At 46.4% G+C, this 23,128-nt stretch overlaps 1 protein-coding gene across 3 annotated transcripts in view; it reads left to right on the top strand.

Annotated features, from left to right (window-relative positions):
- The first annotated feature begins 228 nt into the window (after nt 1-228).
- The window catches only part of psda (pleckstrin and Sec7 domain containing a), a 48,391-nt gene continuing 25,491 nt past the window's right edge, over nt 229-23,128 (top strand). Inside the window, exons 1-7 of one of the 3 annotated variants that reach the window (XM_076743734.1) lie at nt 2,371-2,661; nt 6,858-9,505; nt 10,269-10,377; nt 11,582-11,856; nt 11,938-12,209; nt 12,662-12,899; nt 12,992-13,251. In XM_076743734.1, the coding sequence (XP_076599849.1) occupies nt 7,034-9,505; nt 10,269-10,377; nt 11,582-11,856; nt 11,938-12,209; nt 12,662-12,899; nt 12,992-13,251 (3,626 nt within the window). In that variant the 5' untranslated portion in view covers nt 2,371-2,661; nt 6,858-7,033. Of the gene's footprint in view, nt 271-2,370; nt 2,662-6,857; nt 9,506-10,268; nt 10,378-11,581; nt 11,857-11,937; nt 12,210-12,661; nt 12,900-12,991; nt 13,252-20,002; nt 20,101-23,128 lie in introns of those variants that run through there. The other 2 variants (XM_076743735.1, XM_076743736.1) reach the window with 2 other exon arrangements.

Genomic DNA, 23,128 nt, shown 5'->3' on the forward strand with positions numbered 1-23,128 from the left:
AAAAGTAAGAGATGACTCTGCACACTGATACGATGCAGTTTACTGTAAATACGTACTGAAAGCAGAAGATCCAGAGGAGTGATGAAGATGAGAGTGAAGATTGAGAACTGAACCAGGTGGAAACGAGATTCATTTTGTTCTCTGCTGCTTCAGAGAGATTCCAGATCACAGAGGGAGACACAGTTTATGTTGCTTTAAGTCGATCTGATCTTCTCCCGTCACAGACTTCCTGTTGGCAGCCGTCCTGTGACTCCGCCTCCAGTCACTGAGGTAGTGCAACACACACAAGCACACACACGCACACACACGCACACACAGTCACACACATCCTGCAGACTCAGTCCATATGGATGTGAGGTTCTGAGTTCAGACTGATTGATGTTTGTTGTTCAGAGTTCAGCTGTAAATGTTCCTGCACAGCCCTGGCCTGGTTGGGGGGGGGGGGTTGAGTAGAAATGGTCTCTGGTCTGTCTGCTGTGTGAGCTTCAGATGAACTCACCATCTGAAACCCGAGACCTGGACCAGAACTCGGCCTGTTGGGTTTCACATTGGAGGAATTTGTCTTGGTATGTCGATAAACAAAACAAGGGAGAAAACAAGTGCTGCGAAGGTCAAGAATCCTAGATGTGATCTGAAATCTACAATAAAAAGACGCACAATTGATCTGAAGGGGATTGAATGAGCTGAGTTTAAAATGAAGTTGCAGATATTCACAGTACAGACGAAACAATAACCCAGACATCTGCTCCAGCGTCCACCTGCAGACCTTAAATCAAGGTCACGTCCCCACACGTTATTCTACATTTTATTTCTCATACGAACAATGAAACGTGATTAAATGTGTGACCTGTTCCAGATTTAAAACTCAGTGTCGAAGCTTTGCTCTGATCTTTGTTCCTCTCAGTGAAGATGTTATAATCGTCTCCTTTTGATGGAGGAAACTAGCGAGCTGTGCTGAAAAGATGACACGGAACCACCTGAGAGGAACCTGAACCTGAGCCTGCAGAGAGGAAACGCTGGATGAAAGCGCGGCTGCTTGCTGACTTGCAGTCCGCTCCGTGGTGTCGTTCATGATCGGGCTGAGTGGGTTTACGAGTTCGTTCACATTCTGAGTTTGAAAAAGCTCCTGCTGGGTTTCAGGGTGGAAAGCCTCCTCTGACAACTCTGAATCTCTGTTTTCAAACGTTTTGCGTCATTTTATGGCTTTTTTAGTGGTTCTGAGAGAAAAGGAATCATTGTTGGTGTCAGAAAGTTACACAAGAAGAAAAGTTAACCCCTCCACTGCTGCCTGAAAGCAGGTTCAGCTCCGACTGAAGCCGACTGAGCCCTCAAGAAGGCAGAAACAGATCTGATAACAGGTTTGTTAGAGCCATTGTGACTTTTTATCAAACTGGAGCTGGATCCAAAATGGAACAGACCGCCAACACAATGCTAAGCACTGCGAGGGCGACAAAGCCGAGGACTTACATCATCGCCAGTGTCTCTGGTCTCAGTCGAAGGAACTAACGCAGCACCGAACTCATCCAGAGAAAAATCCAGCTTCACCAGCAAGTGTTGAACATCCATTTTCCGAAGAAGAAGAAGCAGAAGAGACCATCATCATCATCATCATCATCATCATCATCAAACAAGAAACACAAGTTCAAGATGCTGCGCTGAAACTGGTGAGAACAAACATTGAGTTCATTGTTTCAAAATGTAGAACTAACCACAGACGCTCGACTGTCCTGCTGTTAATACAGACAGTGAACTAACCACAGACGGTTGATGGTCCTGCTGTTACTGCAGACAGTGAACTAACCACAGACGCTTGACTGTCCTGCTGTTACTACAGACAGTGAACTAACCACAGACGGTTGATGGTCCTGCTGTTACTGCAGACAGTGAACTAACCACAGACGCTTGACTGTCCTGCTGTTACTACAGACAGTGAACTAACCACAGACGCTTGACTGTCCTGCTGTTACTACAGACAGTGAACTAACCACAGACGCTCGATGGTCCTGCTGTTAATACAGACAGTGAACTAACCACAGACACTGGTTATGCAGTGCGTTGTGACATCACTTTTGGGGATGTTTAAAAGAGTTCAATGTGTGATTAACTGTTTAATCAGTTTGTCTCGACTGTAATACTTCATATCCTCTTCAAAAGAGTTCCAGACTCCTGATACCAGACTGGTCTGACCAGGTCAGTTCACCCTCTGACCCCCCCCCCCCACCACTAACAAGCTGGGTGCTGCCATCTGTCTGTAAGAGCTGCTCTTCATTGGCTGGAGGAACCCGGTCTGCAGGCAGAGGAGGACAGGATTGGCTGGCAGGCTGCCTGGAAGAAGGGGCGGGGACATCAGCTGATTGATAGAGATCGAAGTGGAGGAGGAGGAGAAGGAGGGGGCGAAGGAGGGTTGAGGAAGAGGAAGAGGAGTGGTGAGAAGCAGGAAGAGGAGGAGCCGGAGGAGGAGAAGCTGAGTCGAGTCTGTAAATCCATGATGAGCCGGCTCTGCTGCAGACAACAAGTGTTCAGAGAGAGGAGGGCGAGCGAGGATAAAACGAGGTTACTCTATAACAGAGAGAGAGAGTGACGGGACGAGAGAGAGAGGAAAAGGAGGTTGCCACGGCAACTCAGGACGTTGCTGCAGCGGCGAGGACACGGGACACACAGGTAAGGTTACAGCTGCTGTGTGTGTGTGAGAGTGTGAGAGTGTGTGTGTGTGTGTGTGTCGGCACATGTGTCTGCATACGTGTCGTATTATAAGTGTGTGTGTGTGTGTGTGTGTGTGTGTGTGTGTGTTGGTGGATTGAGCAGTGCATGCTGGGAAGGGTTAGGAGGAGGAGGAGGTGGAGGTGGAGGGGGAGGAGGAGGAGGAGGGGGTGTTTGGGGAATCCTATTAGCAGAGTCCAGGAAAAGTAGGGCTAACTGTGTGCTTATCAGTCTGAGATGTACACACACACACACACACACACACACACACACACACACACTCTCTCTCTCTCTCTCTCCACCTGCAGGGTGACAGTATTTCCGGAATGTTTATCAGTGTTGAGCTGTCGCTGTCATATTTTCATATCTGCAGATCTGAACAGACTTCAGCTGTTTTCCTTCATGTTTTAGTTGTGTGGCTGTAAACTGAGAGCAGAGTTCAACAACGTCAGATAAAACTCATGCTGACTTTAAACTGTCTGCTGTTCACGATGGAAACACCACTCACACCATTAGCTGATTAATTGCCAACTAGTTCTCCAATGTGAGAATTTAGTTTTTAGTTTATTTAGTTGCACAAATGTCAAGACACAAAAAATACTTCATTCATAATTGATGAAATGATAAACAGATGAATCTATAGTGACAATAATTGTTACTTGCAAACCTGTTTAGATTAAAATTAGTGGTTTTGTTAATGGAGTCTGGTGTCCCACAATGCAACAGTCAGCTGAGGCGTTCGACCACACACATGGCGACTCATTTCATCCTGTGATCAATCGATTGATCAGATGATGGCCTGAACAACAACTTCACTCACTGATTACTTCATTTTAATTGAATTTACTTGTAATGTTTTTTAGGTGTTTATTTGTTTTATTTGAAGATTTTCTAGAAGTTAAATACTGAACAACTCACAAGGCAAAGATGCAAAAATAACAGGAAAGCATAACTTTCTGTAGCAGAAATCTATTTTTGACCCCTCAGATTTATCTTGTGGGGGTCCTGACCCCCTGCTTGGAAACATGGGAGAATGAAGTCATGCAAAGAGCCAGTGTGTCCTCTCTGTGGACCGTCAGTCAGAGTAAGTCAGAGCCTGTGAACCTGCAGCGGTGTCTCAATGCAAACAGGAAGTGAAATCCTGGTGTCAGAAATCTGATCCAGAGTCAGATCCTGGTTCAGGGCAGATCCAGATTGTTTCAGCTGCAGATGATGCAGATGTTAAATATCCCTGCAGAGTGTGAAGCAGTGGCAGGACTCAGTCCACAGGAGAAACACTTTAACTTCACGTTTGGTTCCCGATTCATCATTTTTGAAACCATCATTACGGCAGCAGAGCGTCCAGTCTGACAGCATTGCAGTCAGCCAGAGTCCGGCTGCACTGTCACCTCATGTCTAAGTACTAAAGCTGTTTTGCGTATGTTAGGAATGATTTGTATTGACTGCAACATCATATCATTATTTGCTGCCGTGCGAGCCACTAATTACAGCTTGGCGAGGCTCACGAGCCGTGTGATGAGTAATGAGCTGCTGAGTCCTCTGAGGCTGCACTGACTGACTGACTTTACTTTGACTGGACGGACTCGTTTGGTTTCTCTGGACCAAAGTGTTGGACGCACACGGGGGACCGAAGTGTCTGCTGATAGCCAATCAAAATGGTCTCCTAGGGGCTCATCCATTGGCCTTTTAGTTCATTCATTGGCAAGTCAGTGTTTGTCCCATGAGTGTGATCAGTGTCCCTGGTCTGGGAAGAGGAGGTAACTCCAGTTCTATGACTACATGTGTAGCCTTTACCTGCATGTTATCACAGCCACAGTCAAATCCATATTGTAAAGGAACATGATGTCAACACACACACACACACACACACACACACACACACCACACAAAGTGAATTTCCATCTTATGTCACTTGACTGCAGGATGATTTGTGTTTATTTGCTCCAAACAGCCAGAAAACATTACCCGTAAGCTAGCAAGCAATAGCAGGCACTGAGGATGGTTGTGTGTGTGTGTGTGTGTGTGTGTGTGTGTGTGTGTGTGTGTGTGTGTGTGTCTGTGTGTGTCTGTGTGTGTGTGTGTGTGTGTGTGTGTGTGTTCATGTGACTTCAGACTCTCCTCATGATCTGAACAGCTGACCTCCATCTGAAGAGGGCGGCTGCAGATTCACTGTAGCAGGATAACATCTGGAACAGACAAACAGTGAGACACAGATGGAAACTGTAGACAAAACACAGCAAACAGAGAAAATAGAGCAACACAACTACAAATGTAAAAATAAGACACATAATAACACAGTGAATGGAGAGCACTGACATGAGTACATTATTTAAAACTCAAATTTCACTCTACTCACCAATAAAAACAAAAAGCCCACTGAGGAAAATATAAATAATGAGAAGGAGTCTGACTGTAAGGTGTGAGAAGGTTTTATTGGTATAACCTGCAGGTCAGTACGATGGCTGTTCTCACCTGAATGTCTGAACTCCAAGCTGCTTTTCCTCATCTATTAATAGAAGAATCAAACTCTGGCACACATGTTCATGCTGCTCTGTTGGAGGATTGCCAAAGACGTGAATGGACATGTAATTACCAAAGTATTTGACCTTTTGAGAGGATAAACACACTCCAAGGACTAAAACCTGAGATGGCAGGAGGTGTTTCATTTACAGATTTATTCACAACCTCATTAACGAACAGGTGACAAAAAAGTAAAACCCAATGTGTTAGAAAGGTGTTGTTCCACCAAGAGAACAGCTTCATTGCCCTGTGTGCCATAAATTCACCAAACCTGCAGAACTCCTGGAGGGATGAACAGATTTCTTTCAGAAGATATTCACTCATTTGTCGCTCTGATGGTAGTGGAGGAGAGCACTGTCTAACATGTCATTGCAGTGTCCCACAGGTGTTCAGCCACTGAAGGGACTCCTAAAATCTCCTGAAATGCCACTAAAACCTCTTTAAAGACCCATAGAACTTCCCCAAGGGCCATCAGAACCTCCTGAAGTACCACAGATTGTCAGCGACAACTAAAACCCCTTAAAGGACTCATAAAACATCCTAAAAGGACACTAGAAAATAGACATTGACCATTAGAACATCTTAAAGGACTCTAGAACATCTTAGATAACCCCTACAACCTCCTCAGTGACCACTAGAACCTCTTAAAGGACCCTCAGTGACCACTTCAACTTCATCATAGCAAACTAAAACTTGCATTTTAGTTAACAGAAATGCATAAAAAACTAGTCTTAAAAAAAACATGTTTGAAACAAGTGTAATGATGAAATTTAAAGCTTGAACTGCGAAAAAGTCACTGAATTGTTCAGGTTCTCCCAAAACCTTTCCAGAAACAAAACTTTTGACTTTATTGAAACTGAAGCTGACTTAACAGTCAGATTTCTCCATATTTACCCTGCATTAACACTACAAATGTAGGAATCTGTAGTGATTGACTTGCTTTCCGACTCTGATGAATAAAACATCAGAGGTCTTTGGTTTCTGATGATAGCAGTGAACCAGTTTGTCTTAGGACACTGGCTGACCTACATAGAAGATTCACAGCGGACTGTTGAAGTGTTAAGGTTAAAATTGGATCATTAGCAATGAGTTGTATGGCTAGTAGGGTGGAAAACCTCCTTTAGTTACACTAACAGCATAAGAATGACATTTATTGTTGTCACTTTGCAAGTGCTGAAGAGACGTGTCTAAATTCTATATTCAGTAACTACTGATAACAACTGGAACTGTTATAGTAGAAGAGTTTCCTTTCAATGTAAACAGCTGTTGATTCTACGACTGACTGAAAGGATGAACTAGGCCCTAGAAAAAGGTTGAAATGTATATGGTTGACTTGCATTTTAAGAGGCCCTTATCTCCAACCTGCAACTTGTAGCCCTGCATCAAAGCACACAACATAAACCTGTATGTGTTTGAATGTATGTTTGAGCGTTTATATGTGTGAGACAGAATATCCCACTTTCTGTTTGAAGATGAGAAGGCTGTGTGTGATGAAAAGGAGGTCGTGACCTCTTGAAGAAAGTTAAGTTTAGAACAGGAAAAAGTCTCTGCAGTGGGGAGTTGCTGTAGATCATTAACTGTGTCATATTAACTTCTATGTGATATTAACTTTGTTCTATCTCTGCTTTCTGATGCAGGTTGAAGAGATGATGAGCTGATGGAGGACAGACCTGGTAGTTCAGTTCCACCTCTGACCCTCATCAAACAGTTTGGCACTTTACTGGGTACAAGGAGGGCAAGGGATCCTTGCCACAAATAGTGAAGGTCCACAGAAAAAGGAAGATCAGGACATTTAGTCAATTAAGGTGCCAACATGTCTCAGGCAGGTAAAGTCCTCCACCTGTACGTTGAGGTGAGGTCTGTTGGTGAGGAGGAAGGGAAGGTGCCGGGAAGAAGAGATGATGGGACTGGTCACCTGATGCTTCAGTGCCCAGACGTCCTCCCTCACTCCCAGAGAAGCTCCACCCACTCCAGCCCCAGCCGCAGTCCAGATTTTTCCGCAGTCTCTCAGCACCAAACCGGCATTGGAAGCCACAGCTTATCCCCCTCAAAGTCCTCCTCCAGGCATTCAGTCACCTTTCAACTCCAAAACCCTGATGCTACAGGGTCTCCCACCCAGGTCCAGCGGCAGGATGTGTTGTATGACAGTTTCGGTCAACTACTCCAGGTCCTTGCGCCTGGAACGACCGGTTCAGGCCAGCATGGCTCAGTGGGACAAACCTGTTCTTCTGACAGCAATCCCTACCAGGGAAGAGTACTTTTCTACCCATCGTCCACATCCTCTGGGAGGCTGACTGTACCCTCCACACCCACCAGCAACCGCAGGTCCTATGAAGTCCCAGAGTTGGAGGATGAGCAGGGGAAGAAATCTGTGGTGACCTTTGGATACATAGAGAAAGCAAATGTTCACAGCGTGGGGGGCCGCCGTACCTCTGTGTGCCAAAGTGAGTTGGACAATCATCATAACAGAATGGAGGGGCAGCTGCCTGCCCATCTACGGAAGAGGCTGAGCGACCCAGTGTGGTACAATGGTCAGCCAGGGCAGGGTAATCCTTACTCCAGTCACCTGTACCCGTCTCAGAATCACTCTCCACATGGCTCGCCTTACATGCGGAGGACGACCCTGGACACAGTTGCCAGAGATGCCACCTGCAGGGCCTTGGAGGAGTTTGGATCCCCAGAACTCAGGCGCAGATTTGCTCGTCACAGCCCAGAGAATTGTAGCCCGACCTTGCCAAGGAACTATCAGTCCCCTCGCTGCCGGTCATGGGCAGGGTCACCTGTCCTACCCCGCAGTACTCTCACCCTGCCATCTAAGGCCCAGCTTCTGGAGCTGGACAGGGGAGTCTGTCGGAGTTCAGTGAATGGACTACCCAGAAGTCCTGCTTCTGATCACCTGTGTGCCCACACTGGGTACTCCTCCCACTCAGTGGCTCCAACATCAACTCTTAGGTCTCATGGCCTGCCCCAGAGCCAACAGAGGCCATGGGCGGGGGAGGAGAGCCCCAGGTTGTCAAGCAAATTTCACCCACCTTTACCTGCAGGGAGACCCACAGACATCCAGCATGAGATCCCTAGTAACATATTCCCCACCAGCAACCATTCCAGGACTGGCTACCAAGCTAGTGGGAACCCCCAACACAGTGTTAATAATAGTTGTAGTGCTTTCGTCACCAGTACCAGTCATAATGCTATAGACAGTTTACACTCTAGTGCTAATGATGAATCCAACTTACCCAAGAAGACTTACTACAAATCATCACGCTGCAGTAGCAGAGCCAGTGATACAGTCAGCCCTACCACTGGCAGGAGAAGCATCTCCCCATCTCCAAATGCTGAAGTGGCTTGCAAATTAGCTGTGGAGGCTGCCAAAATGTCCACCATGTTTGCAGACAGACGGACTCCCTCTCCAACACCTTCTCAAGCTGAGTCACTGAGGTCAGAGAGTCCCAAGATAGGAGGGTCATTCCTAAGAGAATCCCAACCTTATGCCACTCTTCATGGGCAAAACTCCCTTGAGCCTTTGCAGGCCGATAAGCAGAACCACAGATGGAAAACAGACAAAACAATACCTCAGACCAGACCAGGACGTGTCTCACCTCTCTTATCCCAGAAAGGCCTGTCTTCACCAGCATCCCCAGCCTTGCCAGCTCGGTTGCACCGTGCAGCCACCTCTCAATCACCGGTTCAATCACCAGTCTTGGACCCACAGCAGCAACGGGGTTTATCACCCACCAAGGACTTGTCTACCCTGCATCGCTATCAGCCGCCGCAGTACACTGGAGACCGCAAATCGGCTGGCATGGAGCTAAGGCAGCATGATCACTTCTTTGATCGATCACCTAGGGACAGCCCTGAATTCTCCAAGAGACTTATCTCCAGCCAAAACACAGAAGCAGTGCCTGTGAGCTGGACCTCCAGGCACAAGGAATGGAGGGAGGCTGGACCAGTCCAGCATGGGAGTGAACTCCCTGAAGAAAAATACAGACAGTCAACCACTAGAATTTACACTCCAAGCACAGAGGAGTATCATATGAAGGTCGGAGGAGACAAAGGAATAAAGATGTCAATGCAGGGGTACCAGACACCAGTTATAGGTGTGTCCAAGGATCAGGGAGAGGAGGTTCAGGATCACAGTGGGGCTGCTGGGACATCCTCTCAAAGCTCCAGTGGGGTCACGGGCAGCATGGGAGACAGTTCCCAGCTCGACAGAAATGACAGTCTGTCCCCTGAAACCTCAAGCCAGTCCAGCCACGATACAGCAGACACCGGCTCAGGGATGCAGGTCGGCTGGGTGGGAGGGTGATGAGGGTGGGGTGAATGTAAAAGGATTGGTGCGTGAGGCAGGAATCATGCTGATCATGTATGTATGTGTGTGTTTTGTTGGCAGGGTGACGAGTCGTCCGTCTTTTCATTACATATGCTCACATTTACTTCAGCAACAATAAATATACAACAGACGTCCAAGGTTTCTCTAACTCAGTTTCTGTTCGTCTGTGTGTTTTCTTATGGTGGGTTTGTACTGTCAGTCTGTCTCAGAAGTTGAACTGGACAGTAAAATCCGAACATCTCATCATCGTAAGAAATATGAAAAAACAAGTATATTGTTAGCATTCGGCAACTAGAGCTTGCGAGAAGCTTTAGCAGCATGTTTAATGTTAACGACAGATAGTTTTCTCTCGATCAGAACACTGCAGTAATGTGAAAGTATCTTTAAAGTGGCTTAACATGCTTGTATAGTTTTTTATTTGATGCTGTCTTGAAGGGTCGTCTTCAGTGCTGGTTTACGCTCTTGTCGCCTTTCATGTCCTGTGATTACATCAAATTTTAATTAATCAACTCGAAGTTTTAGTTTTGCTTTATTTTGGTACAGCAAGTCAAACACAAAAAAATGTGCACTAATTGACTTCCAGTCCTTTCTATGACTGTGTAAACACAGCGCACAGGTCAAGGAATAATGTCTAAACATGCTTTAGCTCTTTCTGGTGTATATATTATTTCTGTGAGAAACTCTGTACAAACACATCATTTCTTTCCTCCTCATACAGTCGGACGGCGGCTCAGCGACGATTCCGTCCTCGAGGTCGCAGAAGATCGCTCAAGCCAAGTGGGATTTCCTGTTTGGAGGGCAGGCAGAGGAGAGCCACTGCAGTAAAGGTACTCGGCGTCCTGCTACTGACTCTTTTGAATGGTGTTGTATTTTTACGTTATTTTTATCCATTTTTACATTTTGTTCTGGGTGTGCTCATTTAACCCGATTTGAAACTACATGTTCTTTAATGTCAGTTAAATAAAAGGGGATATTGTTCCGTATTTTTTCACACAGATCAGTGATCTGGGAATTGTTGATGCTTCTGCTTGGTCCGTTTTTTGTTTTTTTTCGGTTGGCATCAGTTTACAAATCTTCAGTCTCAGCAGGTGGTGTTAAGGTGTTACAACTGACTGGTTAAGACCGTTATAAGCCTTTACATCCTGGACAGGAAAAATAAGTCTAGAGTAGATCCATCAGTGCTTCATCCCAGTTCGTCACCTTCACACAGCAGCAGAAGTGACGGTGCAGCAGTATTCTTTGTTGAGCTGAGTCCTACCTTCCAGCCGGTTAAAGGGCCATTCTGCCTTTTCTCCTGAATTGTTTTGTCACTCAGTGAAGTAAACAAGCAGCGTCAGGAGCTTCGTTTAAGCCAATTAGTTGAAGCTTAACATCAGCTAGAACAAGTCTCACAGTGTACAACTCTGCTCACGAGTATTACTACACACCTCTGCTCACTTCCTCTTCTTTATTTAGCATCTTTGTCTGTGCGTATTTAAATGAAGAGAGTTTTTTATTAATTAATCTCATGTTATCTAATGAATAATGTGCCCTGGTCACTGCTGAGTTTTGTTAAGACTGATATCAATATTTGATTATTTAAAAAATCTGATATATCAACTAATTAGTCTGGAGCTCTGATTGTTAAAGGTTGTCAGACAAGTCCAAAATATAACTGAGTACATCAGTAAGTCATACTGGTGGTTAAATATTTAAATGGACTGTAAAAGACATATAACATGTAATACCAAGCAAAACGTTTTAATGTGTTTTCCATTACCTTCAGTAAGTTTCCTCTAATAAACACATTTTCTGTCAGTTTTTCTTATCAGTTAATCGACAAATGGCTTCAGCTGTACAGGCGAAGTTCACTTTTTTTCATAAACATGAAACATAAACAAACATTTTGATAAAAATTGTTTGTGGTTATGAAAAAATTTCTTGATTCAGACAGGAAGTGACTGTGTATGTAAAACTGTATCATCCGTACAGAAAGGTGTCTTCACTTGTCTTCGCTGTTCTCAAAATCAACACGCATCTGTTCTCCTGCAGACGCTCCGTCCACAACGCCGCCGATCAGCAGCTCGCCTAGCCCCACCCCTCCCTCCTCCCTCCATCTAAAACCAGCCACTCAGAGGAGGGGGCGGGACAGCGAGGGTCCAAAGTTGTCGCATCACAAGGTGCGGCAGATTGAGGTGGAACTGGTGACCCCTGGCCTCCGTGGCCACGCCTCCAAGACAGGCATCATCCGCCAAACCATCAAATACTCGGAGACGGACCTGGACGCCGTGCCGCTGCGGTGCTACAGGGAGACCGACCTGGACGAGGTGATCTGGTTTCATCTGGTCGTGTCATTCATGGACTGTCTTAATGTTCACGTGTGATTACTCTCTGTTACTATGGTGCAGGTGATGCGGGCGGAGGCCGAGGCAGCCGACGAGGCGGAGGAGGACTCGGCCTTTGGGAGTAACCGAAGCGTCCCAGGAAACAGCTTCAGCCCTGCTGACACCTCCCTGAAACCCCGGACAGGTGGAGGGAAGGAAGAAGAGGAGGAGGAGGATGAGGAGGAAGAGGAGGAGGAAGGAGTGGTGAGCTGGGCCAGTGTGCGGATGCTGGGGGACAGACAGAGACAGAAAGCCACCAAGGAGGAGGACGAGGTGTTCAGTCTGCTGCTGAAGGGGTGAGAGGTCACACAGGTTCCTGTTAGCATGAACTCATGGATGTACAGACAGCTATCACTGGGTCACTGTGACACCGAAGGAAACTTAAAAACACGAAGATCATCAGGTTCAGTCTCAGTCCAGGATCTGTGTGCTGCAGCCTCTGCATTCAAGTATAAAGGATTGAGATTTTACAGATGCTGTATATTCTCTCTTAAACTCGAGGCCATGTGAGCAGCAGGAAGGTTGTCACAGCCTTAAAGATCCTGGTTTCCAAACTGAAGCTCTGTCACAAACGTGGCTTCAGAAGCATGTTTTTGGTGACTGGATTAGGAGGATAACCAGACGTTGTGATTAGTGTGAATATAAGGTCACATGAACCTTCTGTCCAATAAAACTGCCCCAAATGTATCCCAGAGAAAAGGTGTGATTGTTGATCTGAACCAAAGTTTGGTCTTTGTTTACCCTGCAGGCCACTGGAGGCGTCGTCTAACACGCACGATGGCCTCAAGTCTCCCATTTCCATCGGCAGCCCCCGCCGACCCTCCGACAGCAACCTTGACTCCTTCAGCCGCCATTTTGAAAGCATCATGGAGTCTCACCGGGCCAAAGGCACCTCGTACAGCAGCCTGGACAGCGTCGACCTTCTGACCTCTGGATCCACGTCTGTGTTCACCTTTGACCTGCCCACGCTCACCCCAGAGATCCAGGTAGAAGAGCGAGGCTGCGAAGAACCTGAAGAATCATGTGGGTGTATCCTGTCAGACTGCAGGACGTAACGCTGATCTGTTTGTGTGTTCAGAGTCAGATCTGCGAGAGCGCCAAGCAGATCATCGAGCTGAGCTTCGCCCCGCTGGCCCATCCGGACCCGTCCGCCCCCTCGGAGACGTCTCGCTCAGAAATCACCCTCAGTGCCTCAGGGGCGGGGCTCCGAGGCGGCGCCAAAGACGACTCCGGCCCTCCGGTTCGATCCAGGTCGGAGAAGGAGACGTGGCGTCGCTCCATCCTCAAAGATGGCTTCCGCAAGGCGAGCTCGGCCCCGTCCCTCCACAGCAGCCCCAGGTGAGTCACAGCTGATGATGCAGGTCCAGACTGAGGACTGGAAGTGCTTGTTCTGGCCTCTGTTGTTCAGGGTTATCCTTTGTGGTTGAGCCTGTAAGGCCGTGTCCCTTCTCATGCAGCCTGGAAGAAGCTGAAGCCAGAAATCCAACCTGGCAGCTGGTAAACATGGAGGTAAACAATCCTGGAATCAATTACTTCTAAAAAACATCTCTACAAATGTTCATGAGGAAGGAAATGCTTTGCAGTTCAGTGTCATCAGAGATTATCTGTTGGATTTCAGGGTGAAATAATTCTCCGTAGTGCAGGAAAACACTGAAAATATTCTGATACCTCCTTAATACCACCTTCTATTTCATGTAATACTTCAGGTCATATTGGACGAACAGATGTCAGTTTGTTCAGATAAACCTGCAGCAGGTTTTGGTTCCACTGTTGGAGTGTTTGTTGGAGCTCATTTTTTGCCCCTGGGCTCCGTCATGTGACTCTGCCGTCAGATGGTGAAAGATTTCAGCTCTGCTGTGATTTGAAGGAGAAATATTCTCCAAACTGCAGTTTGTCTCTGTCTGTTGTTCCTCATGTTGTCTTCGTCGCCATCGTGGAATCCGGATGATGAAGGGCCGATTTGTTAAAATCTGTCTGAATGTAACCCTCCTGTGCCTTTGGTGGCTCATTTGTCTTCACTGGCTACATGTCAAAGTCCAAACTTTATTTAAAATGTTTCATAGATACAATCAAATAACTATAAATAACGAGTGAAATGACGCCTTTATCAGGACTGAAAGCTGCTGCAGTCACAGCGATCAGCCACACAGTGGCAGCAGAGCGCCACAATGGAGTGGCAGTTCATTTGTTCTTTGTGTGTGTGTGTGTGTGTGTGTGTGCGAGCGTGTGTGTGTGTGTGTGTGTGTGTGCATGTGTGAGGGCTAAGAGTGAGGAGATTTCTACACATTTTGATCAGTCTAAGTGTTTAAAGGTTTGTTGAAAGTGAGGAGCAGATTATTTCAGTTAGGCTACTGAACAACAAGTGTGTGTGTGTGTGTGTGTGTGTGTGTGTGTGTGTGTGTGTGTGTGTGTGTGTGTGAGGATTTAACTGAACTGTACACTCAGGCTGTGAGACAACACATGAGTTTAATTATAGAGTGTCTGATGTGTAGCTGAGCTGCACGCACGCACGCACGCACGCACGCACGCACGCACGCACGCACGCACGTACACACACACACACACGCACGCACACACACACAGTATCTTGTGTGGGTGGTAAAGAGAGCGACACTGAGCGACCTTGTTTTTTTGAAAGTATTGAAGCTGTTTCTGGCCTTTATGAAAACTGAGGGACGTCTCTGTTAAACCTGCTGGAAACTCGGCGTCTGATTCAGATGAAGTTTAGAGCTGATGATGACGAGGGAAGATTTCTTCATCGTTACCTGAAACACTTTTCATCGACCGTCTGTGCTGAGAAATGTTCTTTGGGTATTTTTAACTGTAATTACTCGTTTCTTTGGCTGTCAGCATGTTTGTGTGTGGGGAGGATTTTATGAGCTGGGCCTATCCAGGCCTTTAAAACTCAGACTCACACAGCTGAAATGAGAAGGTGTGGTTTTAACTCTCTGAGCTTTAAATGAAGCTCTCAGCTGTTTAGAGTCCAGATCTTCAGGCTTTTCTTGTGTTCCATCTCTAATATGAAGTTAATACTTTGAAGTTGAACTCTTTGGATTTAAGTTGAATTTATGCATACGTGAAGGTTTAGAGTAGATGTACTTAGTTCCTTTACAACATGACTCTGTACTCTCATCTGCTCAGTCTGCTGCTGTCGTACCTGGCCCTTCCTGTCTGGCAGCCAATCAAACCTGGCACCTGGCCAGGCTGTGGCTGTGGTAACCACGGCAACGGCAGATTAACTTCCTGGAGCGTGAGATGTCAGAGTTTAAAATAGACAAAGGGGGATGTTGTGTTGTGGTTCACCACCTGGTTCTGACACGGACAGGAAGAGAGGCTGCAGGTCACATGACCAGCTGGAGGTCTGAGCAGAGAGCGTTCCTCAGCACAGAACCCACAGAAGGTTCTCCAGGCGGGTACCACAGGAGGAGAACCCTTTATGGCAGAGGGCATCCCTCCCCAGACATTTCTTTGTTGCTGACAGTCAGTGTCTGTCCTTTCAGAGTCCTTTCAACGTGTCGTGTTATTCAGTGTAGCTTCATATTTAGCTTTTGATTGTTAATGTTTAATGTTTATTTCTTGTGTTTTGGGAAAAGCAGATAACCCTAACCCAGATACATTAACTTCGTCGTGGTGGTCCAGGACTTTAAGGTGCTGAGGTTTGTTCAAGTCCAGCGAGGGACATTTGATTCACTTTGTTCACCTTCTTGTTTTCTGTCTCATAAAAATGTCCTCAAATGTTAGCTTCAGCCTAGCATTAGCTCCAAGCTAGCTTGAGCCTACAATTAGTTTGATCATCACGTTAGCTTCATAGCACTGTTAGCTCGCTCAGGGTTAAAGCCTACAGTTAGCTCTGTGTTTTCATCTACAGCTGAAGCTTGAACCTCCGTGAGCTGTGAGAACAGCTTCTTCCAGTCAGAACAAATCAAACCAGCAAACGTTCCCAGTGCTGACCTCTGTTTTTATATGTCGTGATGAACTGGTGAGGACAGACTGACCGGGACCAGGATCAGTTTCATTCAGTGCTCACAGCAAGAAGTGTGTACAAGACTCGGTATTCAGGACTCGGTGTTCAGGACTTGGTGTTCAGGAGTTTTTGTGCCAGTAAACTAAAGATCAGCCTCACATGAAGGTTTGATCCTCTTTGTGTGTCAGTTTGTGTTTTTCTTTTATTTATTTATTATTTTTTTAGGCATACTTCCCGTTTTTTTTAAATTAGCGTAAATTAAAATGAGTGTCCACATGATCCATAACTCAAAGAAGTGGATCTGGTTTTCAGTGTGTCTTTAGTGCGACGGTTTGGATCCTGGTTTCGTTCTCACACGATTCCTGTCACCATGTTTCTCTGTGGCGATCGTCTTGATCCGCTCATGTGACATTTGGTGATCAGTTTTGGTTCCGCATCCCGTCGGTCTCGGCTTCCCGCTCCGCATGGTGACTTTAACCAAACCGCAGCACGCGGCGTGAGTCTCACCAGGACGCCAGCAGCTGTGCTTTCACTGCCTTCATCTGAGACTCAGGACTCAGTCGCTGATCCATCTTATCTCTGCTGCTCTGCTATTACAGATGCTGTGAAGTCTGTATTTAACGAGTCGCCATCTTATTATTCACTCCACGTCTTTCTGTCACCTTAAGGAACCCGTTTAAAGCTGGAGAGAGGCGTCGTCTGCTTTACTGTCCTCGTACGCTCAGAGCGTCGTCAGTGGAAGATAATTACAGGAACATATGTTAACGGCTGCGTGGCGTTCGTATTCACATCGCCTGCAGTATTCAGTGCAGTAGTAGGAGAAATTTACCACGACCAACACAAACTTTATTTACATTTATTTATTGTGAGGTAGTCACAGGAAGTGCAGCGTGTTTGTCATGACGACGGTCACTTTGGTCATTCTCTGACAGCAGATCAGTTTTAAATATGTCAGGGAGTGATGGGTCCAGAGGCAGCAGCCTGCACACCTGCAGCCAGGTAACAAACTTCCAGTGAGTCCTGCTGTCTGCAGACTGATGCTGCAGCCGAAAACCAGATCACAGCTGCTCACATAATGATTGAAAAAGACCAATTATTGCCCGACTCCCTTATTAATGCCACAGTAGTTTGTTTTGCTTCCCCTGCTAAATTCTGGGAGCTCATAAATTCATCAGTTTGGATGTTTGTAATTGTAATCTTTCAAATCGCTGTTGTTTTGTAGACTCATGTCAGCACTAACCTCCATGACAAATCTATTGTGTTTCCTGTGGCTGCTTCAAAATAAAAGCCCCAAGTTTGTCCAGGTGACATGCGTTAATGTGAAGCAGTAGTAGGAAATGTAGCATTAGCATTAATGAGGAGGAGGATGCAGCAGTAAACAGTCAGGCTGCGTCATTTCCTGTCAGTCCCTCGTGTGTGGCGATGGCGGACTCCGCCACTGCCAATAAAAACTGTATAGAAAGATAATTACTGATTGATTAGCCTACAGCTCAAACCCACGGTTAGCTTTTAACTCGGGGCTTTGGTGTTAGCTTTAGCACAGAATAAGTTGTATTCATGGCTTTAGCTCAGGATTAGCTCTATCTCCAGGATAGCTTCCAAACATGGCTGAGTTCATCTGTTACATCCCAGCATTAGCTTAGCAAAGACCGTTCATGCTGGAGTTAACTTTAGCTGTAGCAGATGGTTAGCGGTTGTTCCTGTCGGTAAATTGAGGGTCATTAGAATAATTTAGTTCTCAGATGAACGCCTAGAAGCTCAGTCCTGTTTTTCAGGGACTAAAAATAAAAAACCTTTGTCGTATTTTCTTGTTCGTGTGAGTTTTTAAACTCTCAAAGCTTCGGACAGAAACTCCTCAGAGCACACGAACATATTCAAGGAATGAAATGAAAACACTGAAACTGCTGCTGGGAGCTTTCTGTGTTTCAGTCTGGAGGAGTTCACTGGTTTCCTTTGGCCTCCGTCCACTCCCTCCACTGGGTGTGGACACAGAATTCAAATTCAAACACAAACTTTATTGTTTCCAGTTGAAAACAAATCAAACCGCAGTGAAAGTTTCCTGAAAGCAAAGCAGAGAAAAACAAGATCACACCCACACAACAGCTTCTTCTTCTCCTTCTTCTTCTTCTTCTTCTTCTTCTTCTTCACTATACTGAGACTCCTCCCAAGACACACACACACACACACACACACACACACACACACACACACACACTTTTATCAGCTTATAGAGGGAAATTCCAGATGGATTCATTCAGCCAGCGTTTCACAGACGGGATAGAAAGAAAGACCTCCCACTCCTGTCAGACAACTAGAAACACTCCCTGAACACAAACTCAAACCTCCTCCTCCTCCTCCTCTTTGCTCTCTCTGTGTGGATCTTTTCCATCTGCTGTCTGGGTGCTCTGACCTCTGACCTCTGACCTGTTTTACGCCTGGCTGGTGGTGATGCTGCTGCTTTGCGAACTGTTGAAGCGTGCAGACGTTCCTCTGGTGTCTGAATCCTGTTGGCCTGTTATTATTACAGCTACTGCTGCTATTAAAGCTTCTATGTATGAAATGTTGAGTATTAATACAGCAGCAAACAGCTGTTTGCTGTGAAAAAAATATAGTGTGTGTGTTTGTGTGTGTGTGTGTGTGTGTGTGTGTGTGTGTGTGTGTGTGTTATAATTAGATTTCTGTTCTTTGGTAGCCGGTTCAGCTGCACGTGCATGTTAGTGCACGTGAGCGTGCATGTTAATGCATGTTAGTGTGTGTCAGTACACGTGTGTCTGAAGCATATTTTACTGGATGTTTTAGGAAGCTAGCGTTAACAGGATAGCGAGGAAGCTAATAATTGTGCTACATGGATTTACGTCTCTCTGCAGATTGAAGAAATATTTCGTACCAGTCTGAATGTGTTTCTAATGTGACTAAAATAACTCCTGACTGTCAAATTCAATATTCTCGTCACTACATTAGTAACTAAGCGGTGCGTCGTCTCACCTGCTGAGTTTTCGCACTGCGTCACTTGGCGTCGCTCACAAAGCGGTAGCGTCATCCTGTTTCTCGTCGTGTGTTCTGGAGCTGCTTTCGGGACGTTTGGCGGACGAGACAATTTGTTTTGGTGTCAGACTCTGGTGCAGTGCGACATCTAGTGGCTGAAAATCCCACAAATACAACCTCGTCTCATAATATTAAGTCACCAATTAATTTCCATTTAATTTAAATGTCATCGTAGTTTTTTTTTTTTGATGACCATTAAATTTAAATAATAGTTTGTAATTTGTACTTTATAGTCAGGTCCACTTATTCACCATTAACTAGTTTCTCATTAGCATGCATATTAGTAGCATATTAGCTCTTTATTAGTCAGTAAGATCTGTAAAATATAGGAAAAGAGGAGTTTTAAGGAGGCTGGGAGTCGACGAGCTGAACTTTAATCGTGACACGTCGCATTTTCTTTGTGTTGTCGGGTCTTTGTCCAGAAGTTCTCTCGCAGTGAATCAAACTAAACGTTTGTCACAAAGATCTGAGAAAAGAGTCCGATAAAAAGTTCCAGGAAGGTAAGAGGAGACAAAGAGAGGAAGAGGGGAAGGAGAGGACAGAGGGAGGAGGAGGAGGAGGAGGAGGAGGAGGAGGAGGGGCATCCCGGGTCAAACAGGGGAGGAAACACATACCTCCTCCTCCCCCCTCGGTGGAGGAAAATAACCCAGCTGATGGACGAGCGGGGAGGGAGGAGAAGCTCCGACTGTGACGAGGAGGAGGAGGAGAGAGAAAGTTGTGCAGTGAAGTTGTTGAGAAAAAAGCTGCCGTTGAGATTTTTGGTGTTGAAGAAACAGAAAAGACGAGGAGGAGGAGGAGGAATAAGGAGCTGACAGAGCAGTGAGGAGGGAAAGCAGACGGAGGAGGAGGACTGAAACCAGCCGGGCTGGGGAGGAGGAGGAGGTGCTGCCGCTGCCGGAGGAGAACGCTCTGAATGAAGCAGCCGGACTGAAGCGGAGCTGGAAACAGGCGTCTTCCGATGATGTCACCACATTAACGTTTGGATGATGTCACTCCGTTTCCCTCAGTGACGCCGATGTGGATGAGGGTTGATTGGCGGCTGCTTGGCCGCTGACGTCGCAGGTTGGGTGCGGGGGTGGGCGGGGCCACGTCAACATGGCCAGCTACCTGCTGTGCTGGGGGGGCGGGGCTTTGGAGGACAGGTACCTGTACGCTCCGCCCTACCCGGCTGTGTACAGGTGAGTCTGCTGGTCAGGGTCTTCAGGGTCACAGCTGATGCTTGACAGTTTGAAAAATAGATCCTGGTGATTGATTGATTGATTATGAGTTTACTCTTTTGTAAAATATCAGTTTTTTATAGAAATGCTTCAACCAGACAAATGAATAAGAATCGTTTCTGTTGATCGACTCGATTTCAGCTCGAGATCCTTTAAATCCGCTTCTTAAAGAGAAACTTTAACTGTCGCTGACAGAAACGAGCAGCCAGCCGCGCAAACGAGCGGTAAGAAGCGCCATCTTTTACAGTGTGAAAACCTGTCTGCGCCCTCTGCTGGACAATCTCTGTGATGACATGCTGAACCTTCAGTGGTGGAAAGTAACTCAGTACTCATTTGAGTACATTTACTTTTCTGTTGTACTTTTTACATTTATCTGACAGCTTCAATAGATCAATCGATCAATGGAGAAAATAATCAGCAGATTGATCCAGAATAAAAGAATCATTAGTTTCAGTCCAACACAAAAAAGTGAGCTCCACCTCAACCAACTCCATCAGGAACATCCTGCTGAGACATGAATGAAGAGACACAGTAATCTAAAGAGAGCAGAGACAAGAGGACAACAGACACAGGGGACACTTTACTGCAGTACTTATACTGAAGTAATATTTTCAATGCAGGACTTCTACATATAAGAGAGTATTTTTACAGTGGTATTAGTACTTGTACTGGAGTACAGGATGTGAGTACTTCACCGCTGGAAAGCCGTGTGTTTGTGATCAGATGATGCTGAGTTTGATTTATTGTGTGCTGGTCCAGTCCGACATGATGGATGTGATGGAGCTGATTGGTCTGCCTGCCTGTCTGTCTGCCTGTCTGTCTGTCTGCCTGTCTGCCTGTCTGTCTGTCTGTCTGTCTGTCTGTCTGTCTCTGTCTGTCTGTCTGTCTGTCTGTCTGTCTGTCTGCCTGCCTGTCTGTCTGTATGTCTGTCTGTCTGTCTCTGTCTGTCTGCCTGTCTGCCTGTCTGTCTGCCTGCCTGTCTGTCTGTCTGTCTGCCTGTCTGTCTGTCTGTCTGCCTGCCTGTCTGTCTGTCTGCCTGCCTGTCTGCCTGTCTGTCTGTCTGCCTGCCTGTCTGCCTGTCTGTCCGTCCGTCTGCCTGCCTGTCTGCCTGTCTGTCTGTCTGTCTGTCTCTGTCTGCCTGTCTGCCTGCCTGTCTGTCTGTCTGCCTGCCTGCCTGTCTGTCTGTCTGCCTGTCTGCCTGTCTGTCCGTCCGTCTGCCTGCCTGTCTGCCTGTCTGCCTGCCTGCCTGCCTGTCTGTCTGTCTGCCTGTCTGTCTGCCTGCCTGCCTGCCTGTCTGTCTGCCTGCCTGCCTGTCTATCTGTCTGTCTGTCTGTCTGTCTGTCTGTAGCTCCTTCTTGTCTGCTTCATCTCGTCTCAGTTAACGGTTTTTAAGCTTTTGTTTCTGATGCTTTTCCACACATTTAAAGAAGAAATCCTTTTAGCTTCTGGCCGAGTTTGAAACATCAGCTGCAGATGTTTCAAACTGCACTAAATAGATTTCACAAGATGAACAGCATGAAGTTTTGCAGTGGGGGGGCGCTGCAGCAGCTAACACACATGACACAAGATGGAGCAACAGACGCTGAGGCTCATGGGTACTGTAGTAGTTTGAGCCTTCAACAAACCAAACTGAGAGGAAAACCTGATTCACCTGGAAGGTGAAAGACCTCAGCCTTGGCTTTCTGTGTGGTTCAGCTGTCCAGGAGGCTCCAGTGGTTCACTGAGGGTCTTATCAAACTCTTTACTGTGATTCCACCCTGATACTACAGTTCTCAGTAGAACCGGTGGCTCACTGGTCTCTGGTTCTTGATGAAACATGAGGTCACGCTGATTCTTTTCTGCCTTTTTTGTCTGATGCTGCTCTTAAATCATCTGAACTCCGCTGCCTGTTTCTCATTTCTGCATCTGTTTTCTGTCTGTTCGTCTCTTCAGTCCAGACCTCAGAGTTTCTGTTTCACAGTTTCAGAAACTAACAACAGAAATGTTGTTTTGTTGATCTACTGATGTAACTCAGTGAAACGTGTTCAGAGCTGAAGCTTTTTCTCTGCGACTCAGACCTGCAGAAGAACCTGCAGACATGTTTGTAGCTCGTTTTTGTATTTACAGCAGGGAGGAGAGAGCAGGACACAAGCTGGAACTGTTGGGGATTAAGCTTTGTAGCAGAGATCTTTTATCTCTCACCGTCACATTTTCTTTGTCCACCTGGGGGCAGCGCGACAAACTGCAAACACATCCGACACGTCACCGTCTTTTTAAGTACTGTGTAGCTTGTTTGATGAAAACAGTCGAGACCGAACCAGGCAGCAGCTAACAGAGGCTGAAAGGTCCCGAGCCGCAGATGGTTTGTTGATGTAGAAATATCGGTGCAGTTTTAGCTAACATGACGTGAAGTCTGGACCTTTTTCACATCCACTTTTTGTCCCATGATTCTCTTCAGCTCTGGTTACGATCCGATCCTGGTGTAAAACTCTGGTGAATACTTGGAATATTTGGATAAGTTTTAGCGTGAAAACCTCCAATGAAAATCCTTGATGTTGGCCTTCAAAACACGAAGTCTGTCCAGAATCTGTTCCCTCCTCTGGTTTAACTGGAGGAGGAAACGCCCCCCCGCTACCGCTCGCCACAGAGGTCGAAGGTCAGATGAGACTCAGAGTCCTGCAGTGACTGTGATGTTCACTGATGGACAGCAGTGAAGTCTTCAACCTTCCTCATGCTGTCTTCACCCTCAACAGGTGGTGGAGAGTAACTAAGTATGTTTACTCAAGTTCTGTAATACTCAAGTACTGTCAAAAGTACAAATTTGAGGTACTTGTACTTAACTTGAGTCTTTTTCCAGTGTAGTATTAGTACTTCAGAGTGCTGACCTGAGCAGATCTGACCTCCACTAAAAGTCCACTGATAGATGGACCTCCGCTGACCCTCAGGCTGGTGTGTGGGTCCTCCTGATGGCGGAGCTCCTGATGGAGGAGCTCCTGATGGAGGAGCTCCT

Source organism: Chaetodon auriga, chromosome 11 (assembly GCF_051107435.1).
Source record: "Chaetodon auriga isolate fChaAug3 chromosome 11, fChaAug3.hap1, whole genome shotgun sequence".
Lineage (NCBI taxonomy): Eukaryota > Metazoa > Chordata > Actinopteri > Chaetodontiformes > Chaetodontidae > Chaetodon > Chaetodon auriga.